This window comes from Heptranchias perlo, chromosome 7 (assembly GCF_035084215.1).
Source record: "Heptranchias perlo isolate sHepPer1 chromosome 7, sHepPer1.hap1, whole genome shotgun sequence".
NCBI lineage: Eukaryota > Metazoa > Chordata > Chondrichthyes > Hexanchiformes > Hexanchidae > Heptranchias > Heptranchias perlo.
Genome location: NC_090331.1, coordinates 36,717,616 through 36,743,807, shown reverse-complemented (window position 1 = coordinate 36,743,807; position 26,192 = coordinate 36,717,616). Strand labels below are relative to the sequence as shown.

The window sequence follows — 26,192 nt, the reverse complement described above, 5'->3', positions numbered from 1 at the left end:
AATGCTGAAGAAAACCTCTATAATTCAGTTACAACTTTGCCACTCAAGAAATAATCAACTTCCTTGCTCACGGCCTATGTAATATTCATTGTTACATTTTCAGAAAAATGCTTTTGAATTTGCAAGTGAATGTCTGGAGGATGAAGCAGACTGCAGCCATTATGAATGACATAAATTAGCATTGCCAGAGGGATACCACTAAAACAATTACACTAATCAGATCTTGGATCATTTAATTTCATAATGCATTGATACTCTCATGCTATGATTTTTTAAATGAAGACATAGTAACACTTTTAATCTTGTTTTATTTTGAAACTAAAACAAATGTCATTCAGAAGAAAGATCTTCACTGTGATAAAAATGTCACACATGTGAAGACAGATGAAAATAACAGCAGGTTTCATACACAAATGTTATACACACAAGTTTTCTTCCAAGCAGAATCCTTCAAGATATGGCAGCATTCCCCATCTTCAAATGTTGTCATTCAGCATCATGGTTTATAAATTAAATGAAGACCAACAAAAATAACTGATTTCTGAACATTTATTTATAACTATGCATTAAAAAGACTCTTTAAAAGACGAAAATGTGATACTTCCAATTTCTCTAATACAGTTTATAAAGTACTGTATATCATTTGATAACTGTTTAAAGCATATTGTAGATTTCTGCTTTATTACATATCTACAGTATTTGATCACACTTTTCAAATTATCAAACTTGCTGCATCAGTATGTACTACTGATAAATCTATTCCCCCAAATATTTGCACATCAGCATTTAAACCCTGAATGTAAAGATACTCAAGTTAAGTGAACAAGTTTTACGTGGGGTGAACAAAAGCCTTGCAGATTTGCTGACTCTTACAAACGCATAATTCTCCTGCTCAACTTGATTGTGGAGTAGTGAACAATTCAACAAAAAGGGGTAAATATTTTTGTACATAGGCTGTGCCCAACAGATTTTGTAACAAATTTAACTTTTACAATATACTACAAAATTGATCTCTCTAGTTAAACGCTTCTACATTAATAGAAAAGCAAGCTTACGTATAAAATTGACCAGTGTACTAAAAGAGATCAGAATAAAGTATCACTTGGCAAGTCCATCTGTGTATAAATGGCTAGCGTATAACATAAAATCTATGCAACTGCTATTATAAATTTGATGCGGTTTTACCTATGTTAACATGTTACCCATTTTGCTGCTCTGTATAGATATGCAGTGTCAATCCCTCTCTACCATCATTGTTTGGAAGTTAGCAGGTTACTGTAGTCTGATTATTTTGTCTAAACATTAGATTATATACATAGAAGTATGAATCTGGATTGTACGTTCAGAGTTCCCATTACAACATAATACTAAAATAAAGAACTTCAAAATTACCCTTTTCCATAATTTAAGCTGCCCCCCTCCCCCCAAAACAGAAAATGTCTAACTATATGGGGAGAAGAATGCTTCCCTGTGCGTGTTATGTTTCAATTTAATCAATTTTTTATCTTACTTTACGGTAATATTTTTTGGGGGAATTTCTCTTCATCCCCATCCTCTCTGAATAAGAGCCAAAAACATAAAGAAGTTATTACGTGATGAAATGAAACTAACAATTTGCACATTAAAAGAAATACATGCAAAAATCCTGCAGCATTACATACAACTTTTCATTCTTGGAATGCATTTGTTTCAATAAAAAGAGCCATAAAAGTGAAGACTGAGTGAAACCATATTTGTAATCACTGAAGACAGATACAACTATATATTAAAGAACCATGCCATTACAAGTACAGATCACTAGATCACCACCAGCTGTAAAGAATCATCATTTACATGTTGGCTATAATCAAACACATTAACTGCTCTAATAGAAGATACTTAAATGAATGTAATTACACAAAACAAACTTCTGAATACTATAAAGCTGAAATAGGTTTTGGATTACAGTTTGAAAATAGTTTTAATGTACATCTCACCTTCTAATGAAAGCATTTTAAAAGTGCAGGTTTTAATTATTTTTGAAGTACATTGTACATCTTACTAACGCCAAAGTTTTTGTTTAAATCGCCCCAGAAACCGAAATGTATAAAGTAAAAATAGCAATGCAGTTTCATTAAGTGTGCTATAAACTAGAATAAAAGCAGGAGAGCCTATCAGACATGGTGACTTCAGACCCTTCTTTTAGAGGGGCATAAATCACAAATGTGAAACCACTGAGACTTATGGTTTTCTCAGTTATAGTTATTATTGTTGACATGAATTTAAAAAGAACTTACTGGACTGATTTAAAGCATCTCAGTGTTCACTTAAGTGCAAGTAGAAGTTTGTGGGCAATAAGGTGTTCACAGTCAGCACTTCAAAACTGTGCTGGGTCACTGTGGCTTTAATAGTAGCAGTGTGATAAAACTGCAGTTGCCTCATACACATTTAAAAAAAATATTAGTATTGAGTACCCACTTATTCATATAACTTTCAAGGTTGAGAAAAAAGTTAACAGAAAAAAAGCACTTAATCACCTAATTTGTTTCCAAAGTGAACAAGGTAATGGTGACTGCTTAATGCACTCCAATTATCATTCATCACCACAAAAATTAAAACTGACAGACATCCTTCATATTTGGTCCAGTGTTTTACATTCAGTAAAAAAAAATCATACATAACTAGCTCTATTATAACCTAGGTTTTCAAGCTGGGATCCGCAAACTATTAGGTCTGAGAGAGAATCTGGGCACCTACAATGCCCGTCTGCCTGGAGCCAGATATAACAAACACAATGAGGAGAACGTCTTGAGAATTTTGTATTTTATATTTCTCTCTGTGCTTGTTGATTCACTAGCATATTATTTCTGTTGCTGTAAACTAACAAGTGTTTTCTGCTAATACCATGGTGTTTATTTGGGTAGCTGACATTGTCTGTTGGAAGTTGGGAAAGAGTATCCTCAGGATGTCAATATTTGCATGGCAGCCCCCCACAGAAAGATTCCAAAACTACTGTTTGGAAAGCATGAAGATGTAGGTGGACAACCGAATCTTAGATGAGCTTTTCTGAAATGTACCATTACACATAACTGATCTATAATTACTGGGGCATAATACACAATGGTTTAATCTCAATTAAACTCCACACGAGCATAAAGAACTTGCATTTATATAGCGCCACATCATACCTCTCAGAACATCTTAAAGCACTTCACATCCAATGAGTTACTTTGAAGTGCAGTGACTGTAGTTATGTAGGCCAACACTGGTAAATTGCAGAAAGGTAAAAAGGATATTTAAGAGTTCCTCTGGATATAATTTCCAATTGAATATTTTACCCCTTCCACTCCTCCCCACCCCCCCAACCCCAGTGAATATTTGAATGTTTCAAATGCTACAAAGACGATATAAATATAAAAAATATAAAGTTTACATCTTTGGTTGAAACATTCTTAAAGCACGTCATGGAACTCAAGGGTTGCACTGATCAGTAACATATCCAAAGCCATACAAATCTCAAGAGTTTTAACTAGTGCTGTCTCTCTCAATTTGAACAATTTTTACCCCAAAAGCCATGACTAAATTCCTTTGTTTTACAGGGACATCTCCTGTGACATTCTTTTAGAAGAGTGTTCCATCATCCCATTAAGTCACAGCTTATGGCGATCACTGGAATTCTGAACAGTTGCTAAGCCAAGCTTTTATAATAATTTAGGTACAAGTCAAGGAGTATGATTACCAACTCAAAACCAATGTGTTGACAATTGTATTTCTCCAAATTAGATGACAATTTACTAATTATATGCAAGGGAGATTCTTCATTGTCTGATTCAATTGTAGAAATTGTTAAACTACATCATAAAATATCTGACATATGCACTTGAATGGGTAAAACTGTTCGATCTTTAAACCTTAACATTCCACAATGTATAAAATCACATTTACAGAAAATGTAATAAAGCTGTAACATATTTTGTGGGATAATGTATAAGTTGCATTTTATATTTTTGAAGAATTGTTAAGTAGACAAGGTATTGTACAGATAATGGGGTAGGTACTGCAATATAAATTAACAGGTATATTTTCTGTAAGGGAAGATAAAAAGGTTTTATATACTAAACATACAAAAATAGGGATATAAACTATATTTTAATAAGGCAGCCCAACATCATAGAGAGGTGAAAACTGCATCACACGACTAGGGAAGTATTAAAGCACTCTTTGTGCTTAGAATAGTTCTCACTGAAATAAATTCCCAAGTATTAATTTCTAAAATAAATAAAACGTAATTATTTTAAACTCATGGTATAAATAGAATGCTCAATGGATAACTGTGGAATACCATTTTTCTCCCACTCATTAATTCTGTAGGCTTCCTCACAAGTGAAGAAAATGCAAGTTAGATAAAAATGTTCTAATTACTCCTTAAAGTATTCTTCTACATATAAACAGGCAAAAATAACTGTTAGTTTTTGTTTACAATCTTAGTAGAAAAGTGCATAAATTTAAAGAAAATCCAAAGAAACTAATTTAGTAGTTTGGTTACACCCTACGAATAGCAGTGACTGATTTTTTTTTCCTTTAAAAGTGCCAAAATATTTGGGGCATGTTACAAGGTGAGGCATAGCAGCAGCATCAGTGTTAAACAACAGTTAAACCCTGCCACAACACAATGACCTGGGACATGCTGTGCATGGCTGAAGTATACAAAGAAAATATGTTTTTTTAACAATGTTGCACTGCAGCACAATTGTGTTTTGGTATTCGAGAGGCCTAGATTATGAGGCTTCTATATAAATGTGTTAAATTGAACCAAAACTGCATTAACTACTGATTATACAGCACTCCATCCTATACAGAGCAGCGCTTAATACAATAATTGTCATTTTGAAGTGCTAGCCCCTGTTACATCACAAATATTACAGCTTCCTACTATCCAAAGGCCTGACTAGCTGTGGCATCTGGCGAAGCAGTCATCTGAGCTCTTCCCTCTGGCACACTGACTAAAGGAAACTCTGAAAACTCTGCACTAGCCCCACGCACCCTCAGGTTTACTTGTCCATTGGCAGCACTGTATGGGGGAGGCACACCAGACCTTGCATTCTGGTACTGAGATCTGAATGTCTGTTCAAATGTGCCTATTTGGTAGGCCTGATGCACAGGCTGAGCCTCCACCTTCTTCTGAGATGTCATCTGATCCAAGAATTCTTGTGCTGAGACAGAACTATGATTTGTCTCATCGCTTGAAAAAGAAAAGGAGTGCTGGGCCTCACCAACCATTAAACCATAGTGGGACTTCTCAGAAGTTGGTCGCAATGGTGAATTCATGCCGGACCTAAAGCCACGCTGCATAGTCATTGAGGCCATGGAAGAATACAATGGTTGACTTGAAAGGTTCGGGCTATCAGTTCCAAAAGTAAGGCCCTGACTGGGTAAATATGCATCATTCTGGCTTGTTCTTTCCAAAGCTTGTTGGAGAAATTTTGAATATTCCTGAAGCATATTGGCTTTGTCTGAAGATGTTGATTGGGAACTTGCACCCACTCTCTCAGTCTGGGCAACCTCAGCTACATCTGAAGTGTTTATCGACATGCTTGAGGCCACTTCTGAATCAGCCACACTAAAAGACATTTCATGCTGTCCATTTGCCTTATGAGAATAATGGTCCAGCAGAGTCTGCAGCACCTCATCAGGAATCCCACTTTTGTCGTGACTGTTCTTTATTTCAACACTCAGTGATTGTGAGTCCAACATAGATGCTGCTGTACTTTCATCAATGACACTAGCCACAGCTGCTTGGGTCACAGATGGCTGGGATGCTATCTGGCCTACATTCAGAGCATACTCTCTACTATTATTACTTGCTGCTTGTAAGTAACGCTTCTTCTTCAGAAACTGCATTGCATCATCATAATTGTTACTGCTATGCACAGGCTTACTGGGAACTTCCTGTAAGGAATCAACCTGATCAATATCATGGTTTCCTTCAGAATCCAGCAGACCAGGTTTATCAATAAGTTCGTAAGTATATTTAGTAACTTTGTTTTCTTCAAAGGTGGATAATGCAGACATTGCCTGGCTCGGTTCCAACTGTAGCTTATGACTCCTTTTACTACTAACTTTCTTGATAACCAATTTTGGTGGATGGATATCTCCAGATGTACTCTCTAGCGGGTCACCACTGTTGGATGAATGTGGTATTTCAACAGAGTATTCAGTCACCATGTATTCATCTTTCACTTTTGAGGCAATACTATATAGTGATGAGTAATCACTTTCGTGCTCATCTTTTTTGTGGTCTAGTTTTTCCACAGTGCATTCTTTTTCAGTGAGTGGAACAGAAGACCTGGATTTCTCTCCTGTTTTTTGCTTCTTTTTCCGTGGTAATGGATTATCATTATTTTGCAAGGAAATGTTTGGATCTTCCTCATTCCCTCCCATTTCGCCCATCTTCAATGCACACTTCAGTTTTTTATCTCTGTTTTCATGGCACATGCGTTTATGTTTTAATACACGATCAGTTCTAGAGAAATACTGAAACAATCACAACATTAGAGTCAATACCATGAATAAAAGTAAAATAAACACTAAATTTGATTCTAACAAACCCAAACACAAAAAATAAATGTGCATTCATTCTTCTACATGGTTTCACTTTTCAGTATCAGGCACTAACATCAGCTATAAAAACAAAACTAATAAAAATTACATGATGGTCATGTGACATTTTTGATGTACAACAGTTCAGATACAGTGACATAGGTTGGTTATTATCCATTGTTGACTGGAAAATCAGTTCCATTACAAGGGGGGAAAAAAACTGAAGAAAAAGTAGACATAAGTGACAGGCAAGAAACATCTACATCCGATATAAATTGGGTAGCTTGGTTACGTCAAGATAGAACTAAAAGTACCAGTTTTAAAATATGTCACATAAAGAACATTTCAAGTGTTGCAATAAGATTTAGAATGAAGGAATCTCCCAGTGACAATCAAGAAAATAAGATGAAACACACAAAAGAAATGTAAACAAACCAATTGAGCTAGCCTTACTCTTCAATAAATTGCTTTTACTGAATTACAGAAGACAATAAACAACAGTAGCTGGCAAATAATGACACCCACACTTCTGAACAAATATTCTGTTCAGTCTTTACGGTAGAGGACACTAAGAATATCCCAACACTGGACAAACAGGGGGCTCTAGGCGGGGAGGAGCTAAATACGATTAAAATCACTAAGGAATTGGTACTCAGTAAAATAATGGGGCTCAAGGTGGATAAATCCCCTGGACCTGATGGCTCACATCCCAGGATCTTGAGGGAAGTGGCAGTAGGGATTGTGGATGCTTTGGTAATAATTTTCCAAAATTCTCTGGACTCAGCAAAGGTCCTGGCAGATTGGAAAACTGCTAATGTAACACCCTTATTTAAAAAGGGTAGTAGGCAGAGGGCTGGAAATTATAGACCAGTTAGCCTAACATATGTGGTGGGTAAAATTTTGGAGTCGATTATTAAGGAGACAATAACAGAACATTTAGATAAACATAATTTAATAGGACAAAGTCAGCATGGCTTTACGAAGGGGGAAGTCATGTCTGACAAATTTGCTTGAGTTCTTTGAGGACATAATGTACAGGGTGGATAAAGGGGAACCAGTGGACGTAGTGTATTTAGACTGCTAGAAGGCATTCGACAAAGTGCCACATAAAAGATTATTGCTCAAGATAAAGAATCACTGGATTGGGGGTAATATTCTGGCATGGGTGGAGGATTGGTTATCTAACAGGAAGCAGAGAGTTGGGATAAATGGTACATTCTCGGACTGGCAAACAGTAGCCAGTGGTGTTCCCCAGGGGTCGGTGCTGGGTCCCCAACTCTTTACAATCTATATTAACGATTTGGAGGAGGGGACCGAGTGTAACAGATCAAAGTTTGCAGATGATACAAAGATGGGAGGGAAAGTAGAGAGTGAGGAGGACATAAAAAACCTACAAGGGGATATAGACAGGCTGGGTCAGTGGGCGGAGATTTGGCAGATGCAATACAATATTGGAAAATGTGAGGTTATGCACTTTGGCAGGAAAAATCAGAGAGCAAGTTATTATCTCAATGGCGAGAAACTGGAAAGTACTGCAATACAAAGGGATCTGGGGTTCCTAGTGCAAGAAAATCAAAAAGTTAGTATGCAGGTGATCAAGAAGGCCAACGGAATGTTGGTTTTTATTGCTAGGGGGATAGAATATAAAAACAGGGAGGTATTGCTGCAGTTATAGAAGGTATTGGTGAGACCGCACCTGGAATACTGCATACAGTTTTGGTGTCCATACTTAAGAAAAGACATACTTGCTCTCAAGGCAGTACAAAGAAGGTTCACTCGGTTAATCCCGGGGATGAGGGGGTGGACATATGAGGAGAGGTTGAGTAGATTGGGACTCTACTCATTGGAGTTCAGAAGAATGAGAGGCGATCTTATTGAAACATATAAGATTGTGAAGGGGCTTGATCGGGTGGATGCGGTAAGGATGTTCCCAAGGATGGGTGAAACTAGAACTAGGGGGCATAATCTTAGAATAAGGGGCTGCTCTTTCAAAACTGAGATGAGGAGAAACTTCTTCACTCAGAGGGTAGTAGGTCTGTGGAATTTGCTGCCCCAGGAAGCTGTGGAAGCTACATCATTAAATAAATTTAAAACAGAAATAGACAGTTTCCTAGAAGTAAAGGGAATTAGGGGTTACGGGGAGCGAGCAGGAATTTGGACATGAAGCTGAGTTTGGATCAGTCAAGGCCCTGTGGGTGGCGGAGCGGGCCCAGGGGTTGAGTGGCTGGGTCCTGTTCCTACTTCTTGTGTTCTTTAGATTTGAGGTTAGGATCAGATCAGCCATGATCTTATTGAATGGCGGAGCAGCCTCGAGGGGCCTACTCCTGCTCTTATGTTCTATGAAAAACAATCATGCTGCAGGCATTTGTAGCATTGTACAATCTGGAGCCACTGCTTAATTTAGTCAGCTAAAAGGATTATAGCATAAAATGAAGATTCGGGAAATCTGAATAAATGATGTAATATTTTGTAAGTTGATATTAGACAGCACAAAATTCAGTTAATTTTCCAATGCAAAAGTTTATAATCATGACTACAGAAATCAACATTGTATAAACTTCCAGCTGTGATTTGACAGTTTTTCTGCTATTCATAGCTGTAAATAAAGCAAAATATAACTTTACAAATTAAGAAAGGAGGACCACTACAGTATTATTCATTGTTCCTACCCTGGATACTGCTATAATCGTACAGACAAGAAATTTTCTGGCCCGAATGGGGACAGAGGGTTAACTTAAGTATTATGCAACAGCATTAGGCTAATATTCAAGAATAAATTAATTATGTTTCTAAGCTATTAGCTGTTGCTGGATAGTTGAGCATATAGTCTCTTGAAGAACATGCATGGTGTTAATTTTGAAATTTCAGTTGAATCATATCTAGAATCAATATCCATTTGCTGAAGGTTGCGGATCATACCAAGCTATGTGTGAGAGTTAGGACTGTAGAGGATTACACAGAACGTACGGCACAGAAGCAGGCCATTCGGCCCAACAGGTCCATGCCGGTGTTTATGCTCCACACGAGCCTCTTCCCTCTCTACTTCATCTAAGCCTATCAGCATATCACTCAACTACTGAGGATGCTCAACTACTAGAAGCAGATCTAGGTGTGCTGGGGGATTGGACCAGTGTTTGGCAAATGATGTTTAACTTAGAAAAGTGTAATGTTATGCACATGGGCAGGTCAAACGCTAAACATACACCCTACAAAGCAAAAAAGAAAAGGACTTGCATGTATATAGTACCTTTCATGTCCTCAAGATGTCTCATAGCACTTTACAGCCAATGACTTACTTTTGAAGTGTAGTTACTGTTGTAAAGTAGGAAAAGGCAGCAGCCCATTTGCGCACAGCAAGATTCCACAAACAGCAATGAGAGACATGACCAGATAATCTATTTTTTGTAAAGTGATGTTGGTTGAGGGATAAATATTGGCCAGGACACCAGGAGAACTCCGCTGCTCTTCTTCAAAATAGTGTCATGGAATCATTTCCATCAACCCAAGAGGGTAGATGAGGTCTCGGTTTAAAGTCTCCTCGGAGGTGCTGTCTTTCTCATCTGAAAGATGGCACCCCCAAAAGTGCGGCACTGTCTCAGTAATGCATTGAAGTGTCAGCCTAGGCCATGTGCTCAAGTCTCTGGACCTGATTCTGGCTGGGGCAGAGATCACCTTGTACAATAGGTAGGTATCCTCTAATATAAATCAGGGCCAATGTGGTCTCCTTGACAAGTTTTTAAATTACTTAAGTGGGTTGGAGAGGGATTTTCCAGCTCCCCCGCCCCCCTCCCAGATTGGCCTGGGTTTTTTAATCTGTTCTTCCGCCTTTCCTAGGAGGTTTTGTGGCTCTGGATGGGTGGGGAGTGTATGTATTGTGGTGCATTCGGCATCACAACTGTGTGGGAAGGGTTGGATGGTTCACTAGGTTTTTCTCCAGTCAGTCATTTTCCTATATTCGTATATTCACAGATGAGAGTGATAGTGGGAATGAAAGGGTAAAAAAGGTGAAACCATTAGATAGGAAACTACAGAAAAGATAGTAGTAGTGAAAATGCAAGTGAAACTCAAAGTGGAAAAGGCACTGGGTCCTGATGGCATGCATCCCAGAATGTTGTGCAAAGTCAGGGAGGAAATAGAGGATCTGTCCACAATCTCTCAAACATCCTTGGAGAAGTTGTGCCAGAGAACTGGAGAGTTACCAATGCAGCTCCTCTATTCAGGAAGAGAGAAAAAGAATGGATAACTATAGCCTGGACAGCTCAATATCGGTAGAGGGTAAGGTTCTAGATGCAATATGGAGAAAATTGACATCACTTAGAAAGATAGAGGTTAATTAAGGACAGCCAGCATGGTTTTGAAAGGAGCAAGTTGTGTCAGTCAAGTTTAATAGTTTTTTGAGGAAATAACACAATATAACGATAAGGGATTTGCAGTAGATGTGTACAGTCTACCCTTCATTTGAAGTAGCTTAATTCAAATGATCAGATCATTCAAATTTTTTTGAGCAGCAATTTCCCATTTTGCTGTTATTCACATTGCTTAATTCGAATTACTGGATATTTCAAGTTTTTAGCACAGATAGAACTATCAATGAACGGTATATGATTTTTCAAAAGGCATTTTATAAGATGCCACATAGCAGGCTTGTTGATAAAATTAAAGTGCAAGGTATTAAAAGGAACATGCCAGCATGGATAAAAGGTCGGCTAAGGACAGAAAACAAGAGTAGTGGTTAATGGAGGAATAATGGTGCTAATTTGGACTCCTGAAGATGCCACTGTTTACATCCTTCCAGTTCGAAAAACATCTGTTTTCGTTCCTTCAACCAACTTTTTATCCATGCAGCCATAGTCCCTTTAATACCTTGCGCTTTCATTTCATCAACAAGCCTCCTATACAGCACCTTATCAAATATGTAAAAACTTTTAAAAAGCAGAGAGACTTAAGGATTCAGATAAACAAATCTGTAAAAGTGTCAGCCTTGGCTTAGTAATAACACTCTCGCATGAGTCAAAAGGTCATGGTTTCAAGCCCCACTCCAGGACTTGAGTACATAATCCAGACTGCCACTACGCTGCAGCACTGAGGGAGTGCTGCATTGTCAGAGGTACTGTCTTTCAAATGAGATGTTAAACCTGCTAAGGGGATATAAAAGGTCCCTTTGAAGAGAGGCAGGGGAGTTCTCCTAGGGTCCTGACAAATATTTATCCCTCAACCAACATAACTAAAAAAGATTATCTGGTCATTTATTTAATTGCTCTTTATGGGACCTTGCTGGGGTCAAACCGTCTGCCACATTTCCATACACTATAACAGTGACTACACTTCAAAAAAAAAAGTACTTAATTGTCTGTGAAGCACTTTGGGACGTCATGATATTGTGAAAGTCGTTATACAAGTGCAAGCTTGTTCTGTCTAAATGGAGGACAAACTGATAAAAAATGTGGGATCCCAGATTTTATAAATAGGGGTATAGAGTACAAAAGTGAAAACCTAAAGCGATGCAAATCATTGGCCACAGTTAAAATACTGTGTCCAGTTTTAAGCACTCATTCCTTAGGAAAAATGTCACGGCAATGGACAGGATACAGATTTAGGAAGAGGATACCAGGAATGAGAAGCTTTATAATGGAGAGCATTGAGAAATTGGAGCTCTTTTCGTTAGGAAAGAGAGCGACGTTAAGAAGAAAACTGACAGAGCTGTTCAAAACTATGAGGGATAACATGAGTTGGGAAATCTGCATTGTACCCTCAATAAAGTTTCAATATCTTTCCTATAGGACATGGAAAACTCTACCAGAAACAGAGCTGGAAGCAATATCCATAATAGCTTTTAAAAGTGAAGTGGATACATACTTGAAATTAGGGGGGGAAAAAAAGGGTATAGGGAAAGAACGGGGGATTAAACTAAATGGATAGCTCTTTCAGAGAGTCGGTGTAGGCATGATTGGCTGATGGCCTCCTTCTGTACTGTAAAATTCTATAATTAATCTGTGCTTCACACATTTAGTGACAAGTACTTTAAGTTAATTCTTACCTGGTGGCAGTATTCACACTGATATGGTTTCTCTCCACTGTGAGTTCGCTTATGCCTCTCCATATGGTATTTCTGAATGAACCTCATGTCACATTCATCACACTGAAAAGGTTTTTCACCTGAAAATGTCATTTCCAAGATATTACACTCGGTCATTTGTTAATGTATTAAATTTAGCTTTCATTATTCATTATTTTTGCCCAACAAAGGTCACAGTAATGCAAGATGTGAGAAATCAGCATGAAGTTTGAAAATGTGCATATTTTGAAAGTCAATTTTTAAAATGGAGCATTTTTCTCTACTCCTGCAAAACAGTTCACCCCTTTCTGGTAATGATTATGGTTCCATAGATGCTGAATGCCCTTTGGTACATCACCTAACTGACCATTTTTAAGTGTGAGCCAAGATAGCAAGCATCAGCAGGGTAACTGATGGCTGGTATCACACCCAAGTGGAATCCTGTGCTCACCCTGTTGCGTATTGACTATTAATTGATTACTTGTTAAAATTACTGTTGGACATGTGCACATTTATTGGGAATCATTGTGCTACATTAACTAAAATTAAGCTTCTGTAAAAAAAAATGGAACTGTGTGGGAAACGGTTAGATAACCATGCCAGTTGGAATCTGTGCCTGCAAAACAAGGACATTATTGGTAAGAAAAAGACAGAAAAGACAAAATTCTGGTATGTAGGGAATGAACTGTTTACTTTGTCAAAAACTTAAGTGGTTAGTGAACAGCAGGAACCTGGATCGATTCCCCTTCCCTAATCCAAAAGCCCTAAGGCTAACTGCCTTAGCACTGCCCTGACTGAGGTCAGCTAACTCAGCACAGGCAATGAATTAAATGTGGGATGCTCTGTGTGGCTCTGCCACCCACCGCCTTAACCAGGTGAACCACTGGGAGAATGAAAATTGCACAATTTATCAGTAAATATAAAGCCACACAAGTTATATGCTACTGAATTTAATCTTTCAAATATCACCAAAACAGGTAGGAAAGATAATGGAATCTTTACTCAAAGGCGTAATAGAAAAACATCTAGAAAACAAAAATATAAGAGTAGTCAGCATGGATTTCAGAAGGGAAAGTCATGCTTGACCAACCTTATTGAATTCTTTGAAGTAGTAACAGAAAGAGTAGACAAGGGTAATGTAGAAGATGTAATATATTTGGATTTTCAAAAGACCTTCGATAAGATACCTCATTGTAGGCTTATGACTAAGATCAGAGCACGTGAAGTCAGGGGACAGGTAGCAGAATGGATAGCTGGTTACAAAACAGAAAACAAAGTAGACGTTAAGGGTAGCTACTCAGACTAGCAAAAGTTGGGAAGTGGCGTTCCACAAGGATCGGTGCTGGGACCACTGTTGTTCACAATTTACAATGATTTGGACTCGGGAATCGGAAGTACAATTTCAAAATTTGCTGACGACAAATTGTAGTTAATACATTTTAATGCTTGCTTCCTTTAATAAACTTGCAGAATGGGCGTGTAATTGGCAAATGAACTTCAATATAGATAAGTGTGAGGTGGTGTATTCTGGTAGGAAGAATAAGGAGGCCAAATATTGCTTGGATAATAATAGTCTAAATGGGGTAGAGGAGCAAAGGGATCTTAGGGTACAGATACACAAATTACTAAAAGTAGCAACGCAGGTTAATAAGGCCATAAATAAGGCAAACCAAGCACTGGGGTTCATTTCTAGGGGGATATAATTGAAAAGCAGTTATGTTAAACGTGTACAGAACCTTAGTTAGACCACTGTGCACAGTTCTGACCTCCATATTATAAAATGGATTTAGAGGCAAAAAAGATTCACAAAGATGATACCAGAACTGAGAGGATATACTTATCATGAAAGACTATACAGGCTGGTGTTCTTTTCTCTAGAAAAGAGAAGGTTGAGGGGTGACCTGATAGAGGTCTTTAAGATAATGAAAGGGTTTGATAGGGTAGACGTAGAGAAAATATGAGGGTGTCTAAAACTAGAGGTCATCAATATAAGATAGTCAAAAATAAATCCAAAAGGGAATTCAAGAGAAACCTCTTTATCCAAAGAGTGGTAAGAATGTGGAACGCGCTACCACAAGGAGTAATTGAGGCAAATAGCTTCGATGCTTTAAGGGAAAACATGATAAGCACACGAAGGAGAAAGGAATAGAAGGGTATGCTGATGGGAGTAGATGAAGTACAGAGGGAGGAAACTCGTGTGGAGCATAAACCCTGGCTCAGACCAGTTGGGCTGAATGGCCTATTTCTGTGCTGTAGACTCAATGAAACAAATTAACTAGTCATTCATCTCATAGCTGCTAATGGGACATTGCTGTATGCAAATTGGCTGCCATGTCTGCCTATAAAACAGTAACTACACTTCAAAAATAAGTCATTATGAAGAGCTTTGGGATGTGAAAGCACTATATAGGATTCACCTGTTGTATAAAGGACCACCCATTACTGAGATATTTTAACAGCAGGGGAGGGGGGAAAGGAGAAAGGGAAATAAACTGATATCTCAATTCTCTCAGCTTCAATATTGCCTTATTGCTTATGGCAGCAATCATAGAATCATAGAAGTTACAACATGGAAACAGGCCCTTCGGCCCAACATGTCCATGTCGCCCAGTTTATACCACTAAGCTAGTCCCAATTGCCTGCACTTGGCCCATATCCCTCGATACCCATCTTCCCCATGTAACTGTCCAAATGCTTTTTAAAAGACAAAATTGTACCCGCCTCTACTACTGCCTCTGGCAGCTCGTTCCAGACACTCACCACCCTTTGAGTGAAAAAATTGCCCCTCTGGATCCTTTTGTATCTCTCCCCTCTCACCTTAAATCTGTGCCCCCTCGTTATAGACTCCCCTACCTTTGGGAAAAGATTTTGACTATGGACCTTATCTATGCCCCTCTATTTTATAGACTTCTATAAGATCACCCCTTAACCTCCTACTCTCCAGGGAATAAAGTCCCAGTCTGTCTAACCTCTCCCTGTAAGTCAAACCATCAAGTCCCGGTAGCATCCTAGTAAATCTTTTCTGCACTCTTTCTAGTTTAATAATATCCTTTCTATAATAGGGTGACCAGAACTGTACACAGTACTCCAAGTGTGGCCTCACCAATGCCCTGTACAACTTCAACAAGACATCCCAACTCCTGCATTCAATGTTCTGACCAATGAAACCAAGCATGCTGAATGCCTTCTTCACCACCCTATCCACCTGTGACTCCACTTTCAAGGAGCTATGAATCTGTACTCCTAGATCTCTTTGTTCTATAACTCTCCCCAACGCCCTACCATTAACGGAGTAGGTCCTGGCCCGATTCGATCTACCAAAATGCATCACCTCACATTTATCTAAATTAAACTCCATCTGCCATTCATCGGCCCACTGGCCCAATTTATCAAGATCCCGTTGCAATCCTAGATAACCTTCTTCACTGTCCACAATGCCACCAATCTTGGTGTCATCTGCAAACTTACTAACCATGCCTCCTAAATTCTCATCCAAATCATTAATATAAATAACAAATAACAGCGGACCCAGCACCGATCCCTGAGGCACACCGCTGGACACAGGCATCCAGTTTGAAAAACAACCCTCGACAACCACCCTCTGTCTTCTGTCGTCAAGCCAATTTTGTATCCAATTGGCTACCTCACCTTGGATCCCATGAGATTTAACCTTATGTAACAACCTACCATGCGGTACCTTGTCAAATGCTTTGCTGAAGTCCATGTAGACCACGTCTACTGCACAGCCCTCATCTATCTTCTTGGTTACCCCTTCAAAAAACTCAATCAAATTCGTGAGACATGATTTTCCTCTCACAAAACCATGCTGACTGTTCCTAATTAGTCCCTGCCTCTCCAAATGCCTGTAGATTCTGTCCCTCAGAATACCCTCTAACAACTTACCCACTACAGATGTCAGGCTCACTGGTCTGTAGTTCCCAGGCTTTTCCCTGCCGCCCTTCTTAAACAAAGGCACAACATTTGCTACCCTCCAATCTTCAGGCACCTCACCTGTAGCGGTGGATGATTCAAATATCTCTGCTAGGGGACCCGCAATTTCCTCCCTAACCTCCCATAACGTCCTGGGATACATTTCATCAGGTCCCGGAGATTTATCTACCTTGATGCGCGTTAAGACTTCCAGCACCTCCCTCTCTGTAATATGTACACTCCTCAAGACATCACTATTTATTTCCCCAAGTTCCCTAACATCCATGCCTTTCTCAACCGTAAATACCGATGTGAAATATTCATTCAGGATCTCACCCATCTCTTGTGGTTCCGCACATAGATGACCTTGTTGATCCTTAAGAGGCCCTACTCTCTCCCTAGTTACCCTTTTGCCCTTTATGTATTTGTAGAAGCTCTTTGGATTCACCTTTGCCTGATCTGCCAAAGCAATCTCATATCCCCTTTTTGCCCTCCTGATTTCTCTCTTAACTCTACTCCGGCAATCTCTATACTCTTCAAGGGATCCACTTGATCCCAGCTGCCTATGCATGTCATATGCCTCCTTCTTATTTTTGACTAGTGCCTCAATCTCCCGAGTCATCCAAGGTTCCCTACTTCTACCAGCCTTGCCCTTCACTTTATAAGGAATGTGCTTACCCTGAACCCTGGTTAACACACTTTTGAAAGCCTCCCACTTACCAGACGTCCCTTTGCCTGCCAACAGACTCTCCCAATCAACTTCTGAAAGTTCCTGTCTAATACCATCAAAATTGGCCTTTCCCCAATTTAGAATTTTAACTTTTGGGCCAGACCTATCATTCTCCATAGCTATCTTAAAACTAATGGAATTATGATCACTGGTCCCAAAGTGATCCCTCACTAACACTTCTGTCACCTGCCCTTCCTTATTTCCCAAGAGGAGGTCAAGTTTTGCCCCCTCTCTAGTCGGGCCATCCACATACTGAATGAGAAATTCCTCCTGAATACACTCAACAAATTTCTCTCCATCCAAGCCCCTAATGCTATGGCTGTCCCAGTCAATGTTGGGAAAGTTAAAGTCCCCTACTATTACCACCCTATTTTTCTTGCAGCTGTCTGTAATCTCCTTACATATTTGCTCCTCAATTTCCCGTTGACTATTTGGGGGTCTGTAGTACAATCCTATCAAAGTGATCTCTCCCTTCTTATTTTTCAGTTCTACCCATATGGACTCAGTGGGCGAACCCTCGGATATATCCCCTCTCACTACTGCCGTGATGTTCTCCCTAATCAAGAACGCAACTCCCCCTCCTCTCTTACCTCCTGCTCTATCTTTCCTATAGCATCTGTACCCTGGAACATTGAGCTGCCAGTCCTGCCCCTCCCTTAGCCATGTTTCAGTAATAGCTATAACATCCCAGTCCCATGTACCCATCCATGCCCTGAGTGCATCTGCCTTGCCCATCAGACTTCTTGCATTGAAATAAATGCAGTTTAATCTAGACTTCCCTTGGTCTTTGCCCTGCTTTCTCAGACCATCTGTCCGGTCATGTTCTGTACACTCTCCCTTACTGCCTTTTGTTTCTGTCACCACTTTATTTCCCACTGACTTCCTGCATCGGTTCCCATCCCCCTGCCACATTAGTTTAAACCACACAGTTTTACTTTCTCAAGCCACACAGTTTTACTTTCCCAAATGAACAAGGACAGAGGTGGCAAGCAGAAGCCATGAAATTGAATGTAAAAGGGGAGGAAAAAATATGAATAATGCGCAGCATTTAAGCCCTCAAAGAAAAAAAAAATGCATAAGAGGAAACTTTATTCACTAAAGAACTAAACCAAAGTCCTTCTGATGAATAGAATAAACGAGTGCTCCACATCTCCCCATTATGAATTCTACACTACAGAAGTTTTGGTACACATCAGTTTTAAAATTAATTACAAAGTTATTTTTTTTTAGTGTACTGAAAGTAGAAGACAATTAAAGAAAAAAATTACTGTGCATAATTCTCCTTTAATACTTCTCTTCAATAAAATGTAGGGGACCTCTTAAAAGAGACACAGGATGAACTATAAACTACAACACAGATAGAGAAAAATAACAAACTAGATAGTCATGAACAAGCTTTCATGGGAAGCCATATGTTGGTAACTTGTTAAGAAGCGTTGTATGGTGCCAGCCCACTTAAAAGGTTATGGACATGTCCAATGTAATCCTCGCTCTCTTCAACCTCCTTGCAGCTTTTGACACAGTTGATCACATCACCGTCCTTGATTGTCCAGTTTGGTAGAACTGCTTTTGCCTGGTTCCACTCTTATCTATCCAATCCTAGCCAGAGCATCTCTAATAATGGCTTCTCCTGCCACTTTCACACCACCACCTCAGGAGTCCCCCAAAGATTCATCCTCGGCCCTCTCCTCTTCGTCAACTACATGCTGCTCCATGGCAACATCATCCGCAGACATGGAGTCAGCTTCCACATATACACTAGTGGCACTCAGCTCTACCTCTATACCACCTTGGATGCCTCCCACATCCTCTCTGCTGTTAGACTACTTGTACAACATCCATTCTTGGACGAGCCATAAATTCCTCCAGCTAAACATTGGGAAGAGTGAAGCCCAGAACCCTCACCACTGACTCCATCCCCTTCCCTAGCCACTCTCTCAGGTTGAACCAGACAGTTCACAACCATGGTGTCCTGTTCAACCCCGATCTGAGTTTCTGACCCCACATCCTCATCATAAAGACCACCTACTTCCACCTCCGTAACACTACCCGCCCTCTGCCTTTAGCTCAGGCCATTTGCCAATGAAATCTACATCCATGTCTGTCACCTCCAGACTCACTTACTTCAATGTTGTCCCAGCAAGCTTCCAATCGGTCACCATCCGTAAACTTCAGCTCATCCAAAACTCTGCTGCCCGTATGCTATCCCGCACAAAGTCATGATTATCCACCTACACTGGTCCCCGGTTGTCCAACTCACCCTTGCGTTTAAATGCCTCCATAGCTTTGCCGACCTAGTCTCTGTAACCTCCTTCAGCCATACAACCCATCCCTCCCCCCCGAACATTTCTCTGACTCCAGCCTGTTGTGCATCCTCCCTTCCCTTCATCCCACCATTGGTGGCAGTGTCTTCAGTACTCTGGAATTCCTTCTCTAAACAGCTTAGGCTCTCCATGTCTCTCCTCCTTTCAGACCCTCCTTAAAACCCACCTCTTTAAGCAAGTTTTAAGTTACCCTTCATAATCTTATCTTCTTTAGTGTGGCATCCAGGTTTGTTTTTGCTTCTGTGAAGTGCATTGGAACATTTAACTACCGTTGAAGGCACTATATAAATGCAAATTACTGCCGTTATGAAGAAAAAAGATTCACTCTAGCATTCAAGTGTCCAGTCCAAGCGATAAGTAACATATGTAACAAAAACAGCAGTGCTGGGACTAAGCCAAAATATATACTATTGATCAGATAAGGCTAGAATTTTCAAAGCAATAGCAGAGTTTACAGCATTTTCCACAACTTTGAAAGTACTGTTGTACGGGCAGTAGAGAAGATTCAAAGAGTGATGGGTGAGCTCAAGCGCTTTTCCAAGGAGAAGTGCTAAACACTGCGCAAACTGGCTGTTATTTTATCCCTGAATTTAATTTCTATTATTCAAATAATGTTGTTAAAACAGCGGTTACATTTTTTTGACCCTTGAAGTTGTGAAACTTTGCTGGTGGAAGAAAAAGGAAAATAGCACAAAAGTAAATGAAGAAATAGCAGCTAGAATTTGTTTTGTACACAAGAAAGTACTCAGAAGGAGACAACAAACATATACATCAGAACTAAAAATACTGCACCTTCTGATCACTCCATGTGTGAGCAGTATTCATACTACGACTCACTGGATTCAATCCTACTTACCAGTATGAATCTTCTCATGTCTTTGCAGCAAATACTTCTGAATAAAACGCATGCTACACTGGCTGCACTGATACGGCTTTTCCCCTTCAAAAAATGAAAAAAGTTTTGGCATCAAAAAACCCATCTTCACAACAAAATGGACAGAACTGCAAACTTCAATCCTGCAAAATACCAGCAAAAGTCCCAAAATCCCATGTAGTATAATATCTGATTTAGTCAGTCATTCTAAACACTAGCCCTAATCAAATGTGAAGATATTGCACTGATGTCACCATTCACATGCAACTTACCAATGGGAGGGAGGGAGCAGGAGAACATGTTCTATGTTTACCAATTATATGGTATTGAGGGACAAACACATTTCCCAAACATTTTGTACATCCAACACATTTCTCTTCTCCTGTGTTACATCTGTATCATATACCTTATGTATGAATGTCAGCATGAGAACTCAGGCAACATGGAATCAGTCAATAAAATAACATTTGTAAATAGTTTGGTCTGCATCAAAGCATACTTCACTATGGGGCAGGAAAATGCAGAACTACAAGTGGTAATTCAACTAAATCACTAATATAGTAATAATTTAAATTTACTAAGATATATGTACTGTTGACTGCCTTATGCCTTGAATGATATAATATTTCTTCCAGTCAATAAAATTCTATCAACAATCGTACATTTTAAAAAAAATAGGATCTAATGAACAGTTTTATACATGTCAGAATCAGCCATACCCGTATGGATGAAAACGTGTCTTTGCAAGTGGTAGTTGGTACGAAAGGCAGCATTACAGTGCTCACAGATGTGAGATTTCAGGCATTTTAGCCCAAGTGATCCATCTTCATTTATTGTTAGAATCTGAAGAAAAATAAGCGTAAAGAACCAAGATTCAGTCTTATTCCAACACAGAACGTATTAGACAATTTACCTAATTGCTTCTGTTAGTACAAGCCACAGATACTGTGCTAAAGCTTGATGTAAAGATTAATGGGACTGAAAGCCAATAAATCCCCAGGGCCTGATAATCTGCATCCCAGAGTACTAAAAGAGGTAGCCATGGAAATAGTGGATGCATTGGTTGTCATCTTCCAAAATTCTATAGATTATGGAACAGTCCCTGCAGATTGGAGGGTGGCAAATGTAACCCCACTATTTAAAAAAGGAGGGAGAGAAAACAGGGAACTACAGACCGGTTAGCCTAACATCAGTAGTAGGGAAAATGCTAGAGTCTATTATAAAGGATGTGATAACAGGACACTTAGAAAATATCAACGCGATTAGACAAAGTCAACATGGATTTATGAAAGGGAAATCGTGTTTGACAAACATACTGGAGTTTTTTTTTTTGAGGATGTAACTGGTAGAACAGATAAGGGAGAACCAATGGATGTGGTTTATTTGGATTTTCAGAAGACCTTTGATAAAGTCCCACATATGAGGTTAGTGTGCAAAATTAAAGCACATGGGATTGGGGGTAATGTATTGGCATGGATTGAAAATTGGTTAACAGACAGGAAACAGAGTAGGAATAAACGGGTCTTTTTCGGAATAGCAGGCAGTGACTAGTGGGGTAAGGCAGGAATCAGTGCTTGGGCCCTAGCTATTCACAATATATATCAATGATTTGGATGAGGGAACCAAATGTAATATTTCCAAGTTTGCTGATGACATAAAACTAGGTAGGATTGTGAGGAGGATGCAAAGAGGCTTCGAGGCCATTTAGACAAGTTGAGTGAGTGGGCAAATACATGGCAGATGCAGTATAACGTGGATAAATGTGAAGTTATCCACTTCAGAAGGAAAAACAGAAAGGCGGAGTATTATTTAAATGGTGATAGATTGGGGAATGTTGATGTACAAAGGGACCTGGGTGTCCTTGTACACCAGTCACTGAAAGCAAACATGCAGGTGCAGCAAGCAGTTAGAACAGCAAATGGTATGTTGGCCTTCATTGCAAGAGGATTTGAGTACAGGAGCAAGGATGTCTTACTGCAGTTATACAGGGTCTTGGTGAGACCACACCTGGAGTATTGTGTGCAATTTTGGTCTCCTTACCCAAGAAAGGAAATACTTGCCATGGAGGGAGTGCAGCGAAGGTTCACCAGACTGATTCCTGGGATGGCAGGACTGTCGTATGAGAAGAGATTGGGTCGACAAGGCCTGTATTCACTCGAGTTTAGAAGAATGAGAGGGGATCTCATTGAAACGTATAAAATTCTGACAGGGCTGGACAGACTGGATGCAGGGAAGATGTTTCCCCTGGCTGAGGGGGGGGTCCAGAACGAGGGGTCAAAGTCTAAGGATACGGTGTAGGACTTTTAGGACTGAGATGAGGAGAAATTTCTTCACTCAGAGGGTGATGAACCTGTGGAATCCTCTACCACAGAAGGCTGTGGAGGCCAAGTCACTGAATATATTTCAGAAGGAGATAGACGGATATCTAGACACAGAAGGCATCAAGGGGTATGGGGAGAGAGCGGGAATATGGTATTGAGATAGAGGATCAGCCATGATCATATTGAATGGCGGAGCAGGCTCGAAGGGTCGAATGGCCTACTCCTGCTCTTATTTTCTATGTTTCTATGTCAAAATTAAACTGTAACACATGGGTGAATGCAATTGAAGTTTCCCAGGTTTGATAAAAGCAATTTGCAAATAAAACTGTAGTCCTACACAGAATACATGAGGGAAAACTAAGGCACCTGATCATGCAACTGAAGGTTGGACAAAGAAAAAAAACTTTTTGTGCCACTAAGTAATAGGAGCCAACGAAAATAATCTACCGCATACACAATAGATATTCAACATTAAAAACACAGTCTTATACCTAGTTATTCTTTTGAAGACTCTTATTAAATTAAGCTACTTAGTTTCTTAACCATTTTTCTCTCCAGCTGTCCTGAAGGTGCAGACTGAAGGTGAGGTTCTTCTCCCACAGGTGCCAGCAGCCCTCCATTCCTCAACCAGTACTTCACCCATGTGGCCATTCTTCATGTGTGGTCCTCAACGGTGTCAATAAAATCACAGAGGTAGTGCAGGTGAGCACAACCTTCTCCTTACTCAATGTCCATATACATACATGCAGCTTTCACCACAGGTCACTGGATAATGATCAGGAGTGGGAGTCCTTGCTCATTTTTCTGCGGACTAGTCCAGGTGTGCTGTGGTCAACTATAGCACCTCCACTGCTTTCATTTTCCTAGTGAAAATCCTCAGTCTATAATCCCTTGTTATCTTTTCACCAACCAGTAGGAAACAATCTTTCACTATTTGCTCATTTAAAATCTTACATATTTTTGAAATCCTCTATTAGGTACCCCCTTAACTTTCTCTCTATGCTTGCTGTTGCATTTTAGTGTTTTTACACCAGATATGTACGTGGATTCAACATCAGAAACTACTCCTGTATACAGACCTTGCGTCTCCTATAAACCAGAGTCCCTTTCTTTATCTGCCCAATGTCTCAGTAAACATAGAAAGACCCAGGAATCAAACAGAGAATCCTTGCCACTATTCCAGCTTACTGAAAAATATCACATCGCCCTCTGATCTCCTCATCTTCGGTAAGCAGAAGAATATATAATCTATCAGACCATGGTTCAGGCTATAAACAGACAAATTATTTTAACATTCAACACATAAATGAACAGTATTCAGTACATACTGTACATTTACAAAAATTACAACCTTTACTGTTGTCTAAATGTGAAAACAAAGATCCTGCGCTAACTCTCAACATACAATTAAAGACTGAAAAGTGGTCACTCACTTTTTACATAGCAAAAGCTATCACAGAGCCTCTCCCTGCCTCTGTATCTCTGCTGACTGGGTTGAAGTCAGCTGCATATATCATTCAAAATCCTTTTTAGATACACTGAAATAAAACTATTCTTTTCAACTACATCATATGTAGAGCTGGTCAATTACATCGGATGCTTGAATTGACAAGATTGGTTTGATTCATTGATCTGTATCAAATACCGTTAGATTCCCCCTTCAATTACAGCTGATAGCAATCAAACACGAACCAAGGCATTCCTGAACTATGCACCTTGCTCCCTTGTCTGAAGGTGTGAAAATTAGCTAGATAATGTGCATTCTATACAACTTGGAGAAACAGTTAATTTTTATCACATGGACAGCGATATTTCCTTTAGTGTCACTTGCCTTAATTTTCATATATGACATCTTATAAAACAGCTTGTACTGAACGTTAATTAATTTGTCTGTTGGTTTGTAGCCCGAACTACGGCCTGTTATGTTCTTCTGCTTACCGAAGATGAGGAGATCAGATGACGGCACCAATAGCTCGTGTACAGAATTAGGGGTCCCTGTTGCAATTCCTGGGTCTTGCTATCGTTAGCCTAGATAATGGGCAGAAAAAGGTATACTGGGACCATGGCAGACATGAGCTCTGCTTACAGAATGGTTGATGGCACTGAATCCAAGAATATATCTAGTATTAAAACCCCAAACTTCTGTTGCTGTATACTCGTTAAAAATATTGTGGTATGATAGCTGCTTAAAAGGAAAATTGCACTGACAGAGGGGGGATAGGAAATGTGACAGGAGGAAGTCAATATTTGTAGAGGACACATACACATACTTTTGAAAACCACTGGAGAGGTCATCTGTAACCACAATTTACCTTTGAAGGAGAACGCTGCTTCCTTTTCTTCTTCTTTTGCAAGTCTATTGGTTCTTTTTGTTGCCCTTTATCTTTCTTCAGTTGTCCAGCTTCTTCAGCATATTGGATTTCCTGTTTTACATTTACCTTTAGAATGACAAAGTGGTACAAAAAATTAAATTAAATTCAAATCCAACTAATGCAGGGTATTGTTCCAAAAATACCAGTGCAAGGTAACTGAAAGCTGCTGTAGCATATACTTCTATTATTAAAACAAAGATTGATACTATGTTAAAAGCAACTATACAGTATGCTAGCATCTGACTCAAATGGCAACAAAGGATAATATTGCAAAATATCATAGCAATTGCTGTCTAACTGTCCTCAACCATGTACCATGATAAATATGCAAATCTGAAACAGCAGAAAATAAAATGACAAGATAATGGGCCAACATAAATTTTACATATTACTGTATCAAAGTTGTCAAGAAACCTTATAAATGGTCCACATTAAAAAATGCTCAAAAATCCAAATCTGAGGAACGGTACACATCCAGAAACATGATAAACTTTCTTTTCTCTTTACAGATGCTGACTGACCTACTGGGTACTTCTGCATCTTCATTTCTGATTTCCAGTATTTGTGATTCCTCCTGCTTTCTATGATTGGTGTTACAATTAGTTAGTTTTTATCTTTAGTAAACATTTATCAGAGTGCGTAAACAGAATTCCAGTTGTAACCTGTCTAAACACAAACTGAATGCATTCCCTTATTATAGTAAGGCACCCAGTACTACTCAGGGAAGTTAAAGAACGCCTGCTCCCTTGTCAGTCAGCATCACTCTAGTTTTCTCCAAGTGGACAACATGCAGACACAGATGCTGGAAAGCACTTATCCCCGAAAGCATCATCATTCCTTCACACACAAACTACCCTTTAGATATGCTAGTTACTTAACCATAATGCCATAATATAATGGAGCCAAAGGTAGAAGGGAGGTTAAGAGCTCATAGCATAATACAACCAAATTAAAATTAAGGAATTCAGTTGCATAAATACAATTGCTATGTTAAATTGTGATAAACG

General features: G+C 39.3%; 1 protein-coding gene across 3 annotated transcripts in view; it reads right to left on the bottom strand.

Annotated features, from left to right (window-relative positions):
- Positions 1-296: 296 nt before the first annotated feature.
- The window catches only part of znf148 (zinc finger protein 148), a 55,111-nt gene continuing 29,215 nt past the window's right edge, over positions 297-26,192 (bottom strand). For all 3 annotated transcript variants that reach the window (XM_067987318.1, XM_067987317.1, XM_067987319.1), the window contains 5 exons: positions 25,126-25,251; positions 21,212-21,335; positions 20,475-20,558; positions 12,617-12,735; positions 297-6,513 (listed from right to left, as the gene is read on the bottom strand). In XM_067987318.1, coding sequence (XP_067843419.1) covers positions 4,912-6,513; positions 12,617-12,735; positions 20,475-20,558; positions 21,212-21,335; positions 25,126-25,251 — 2,055 coding nt within the window. In that variant the 3' untranslated portion in view covers positions 297-4,911. The remainder of the gene's footprint in view (positions 6,514-12,616; positions 12,736-20,474; positions 20,559-21,211; positions 21,336-25,125; positions 25,252-26,192) is intronic.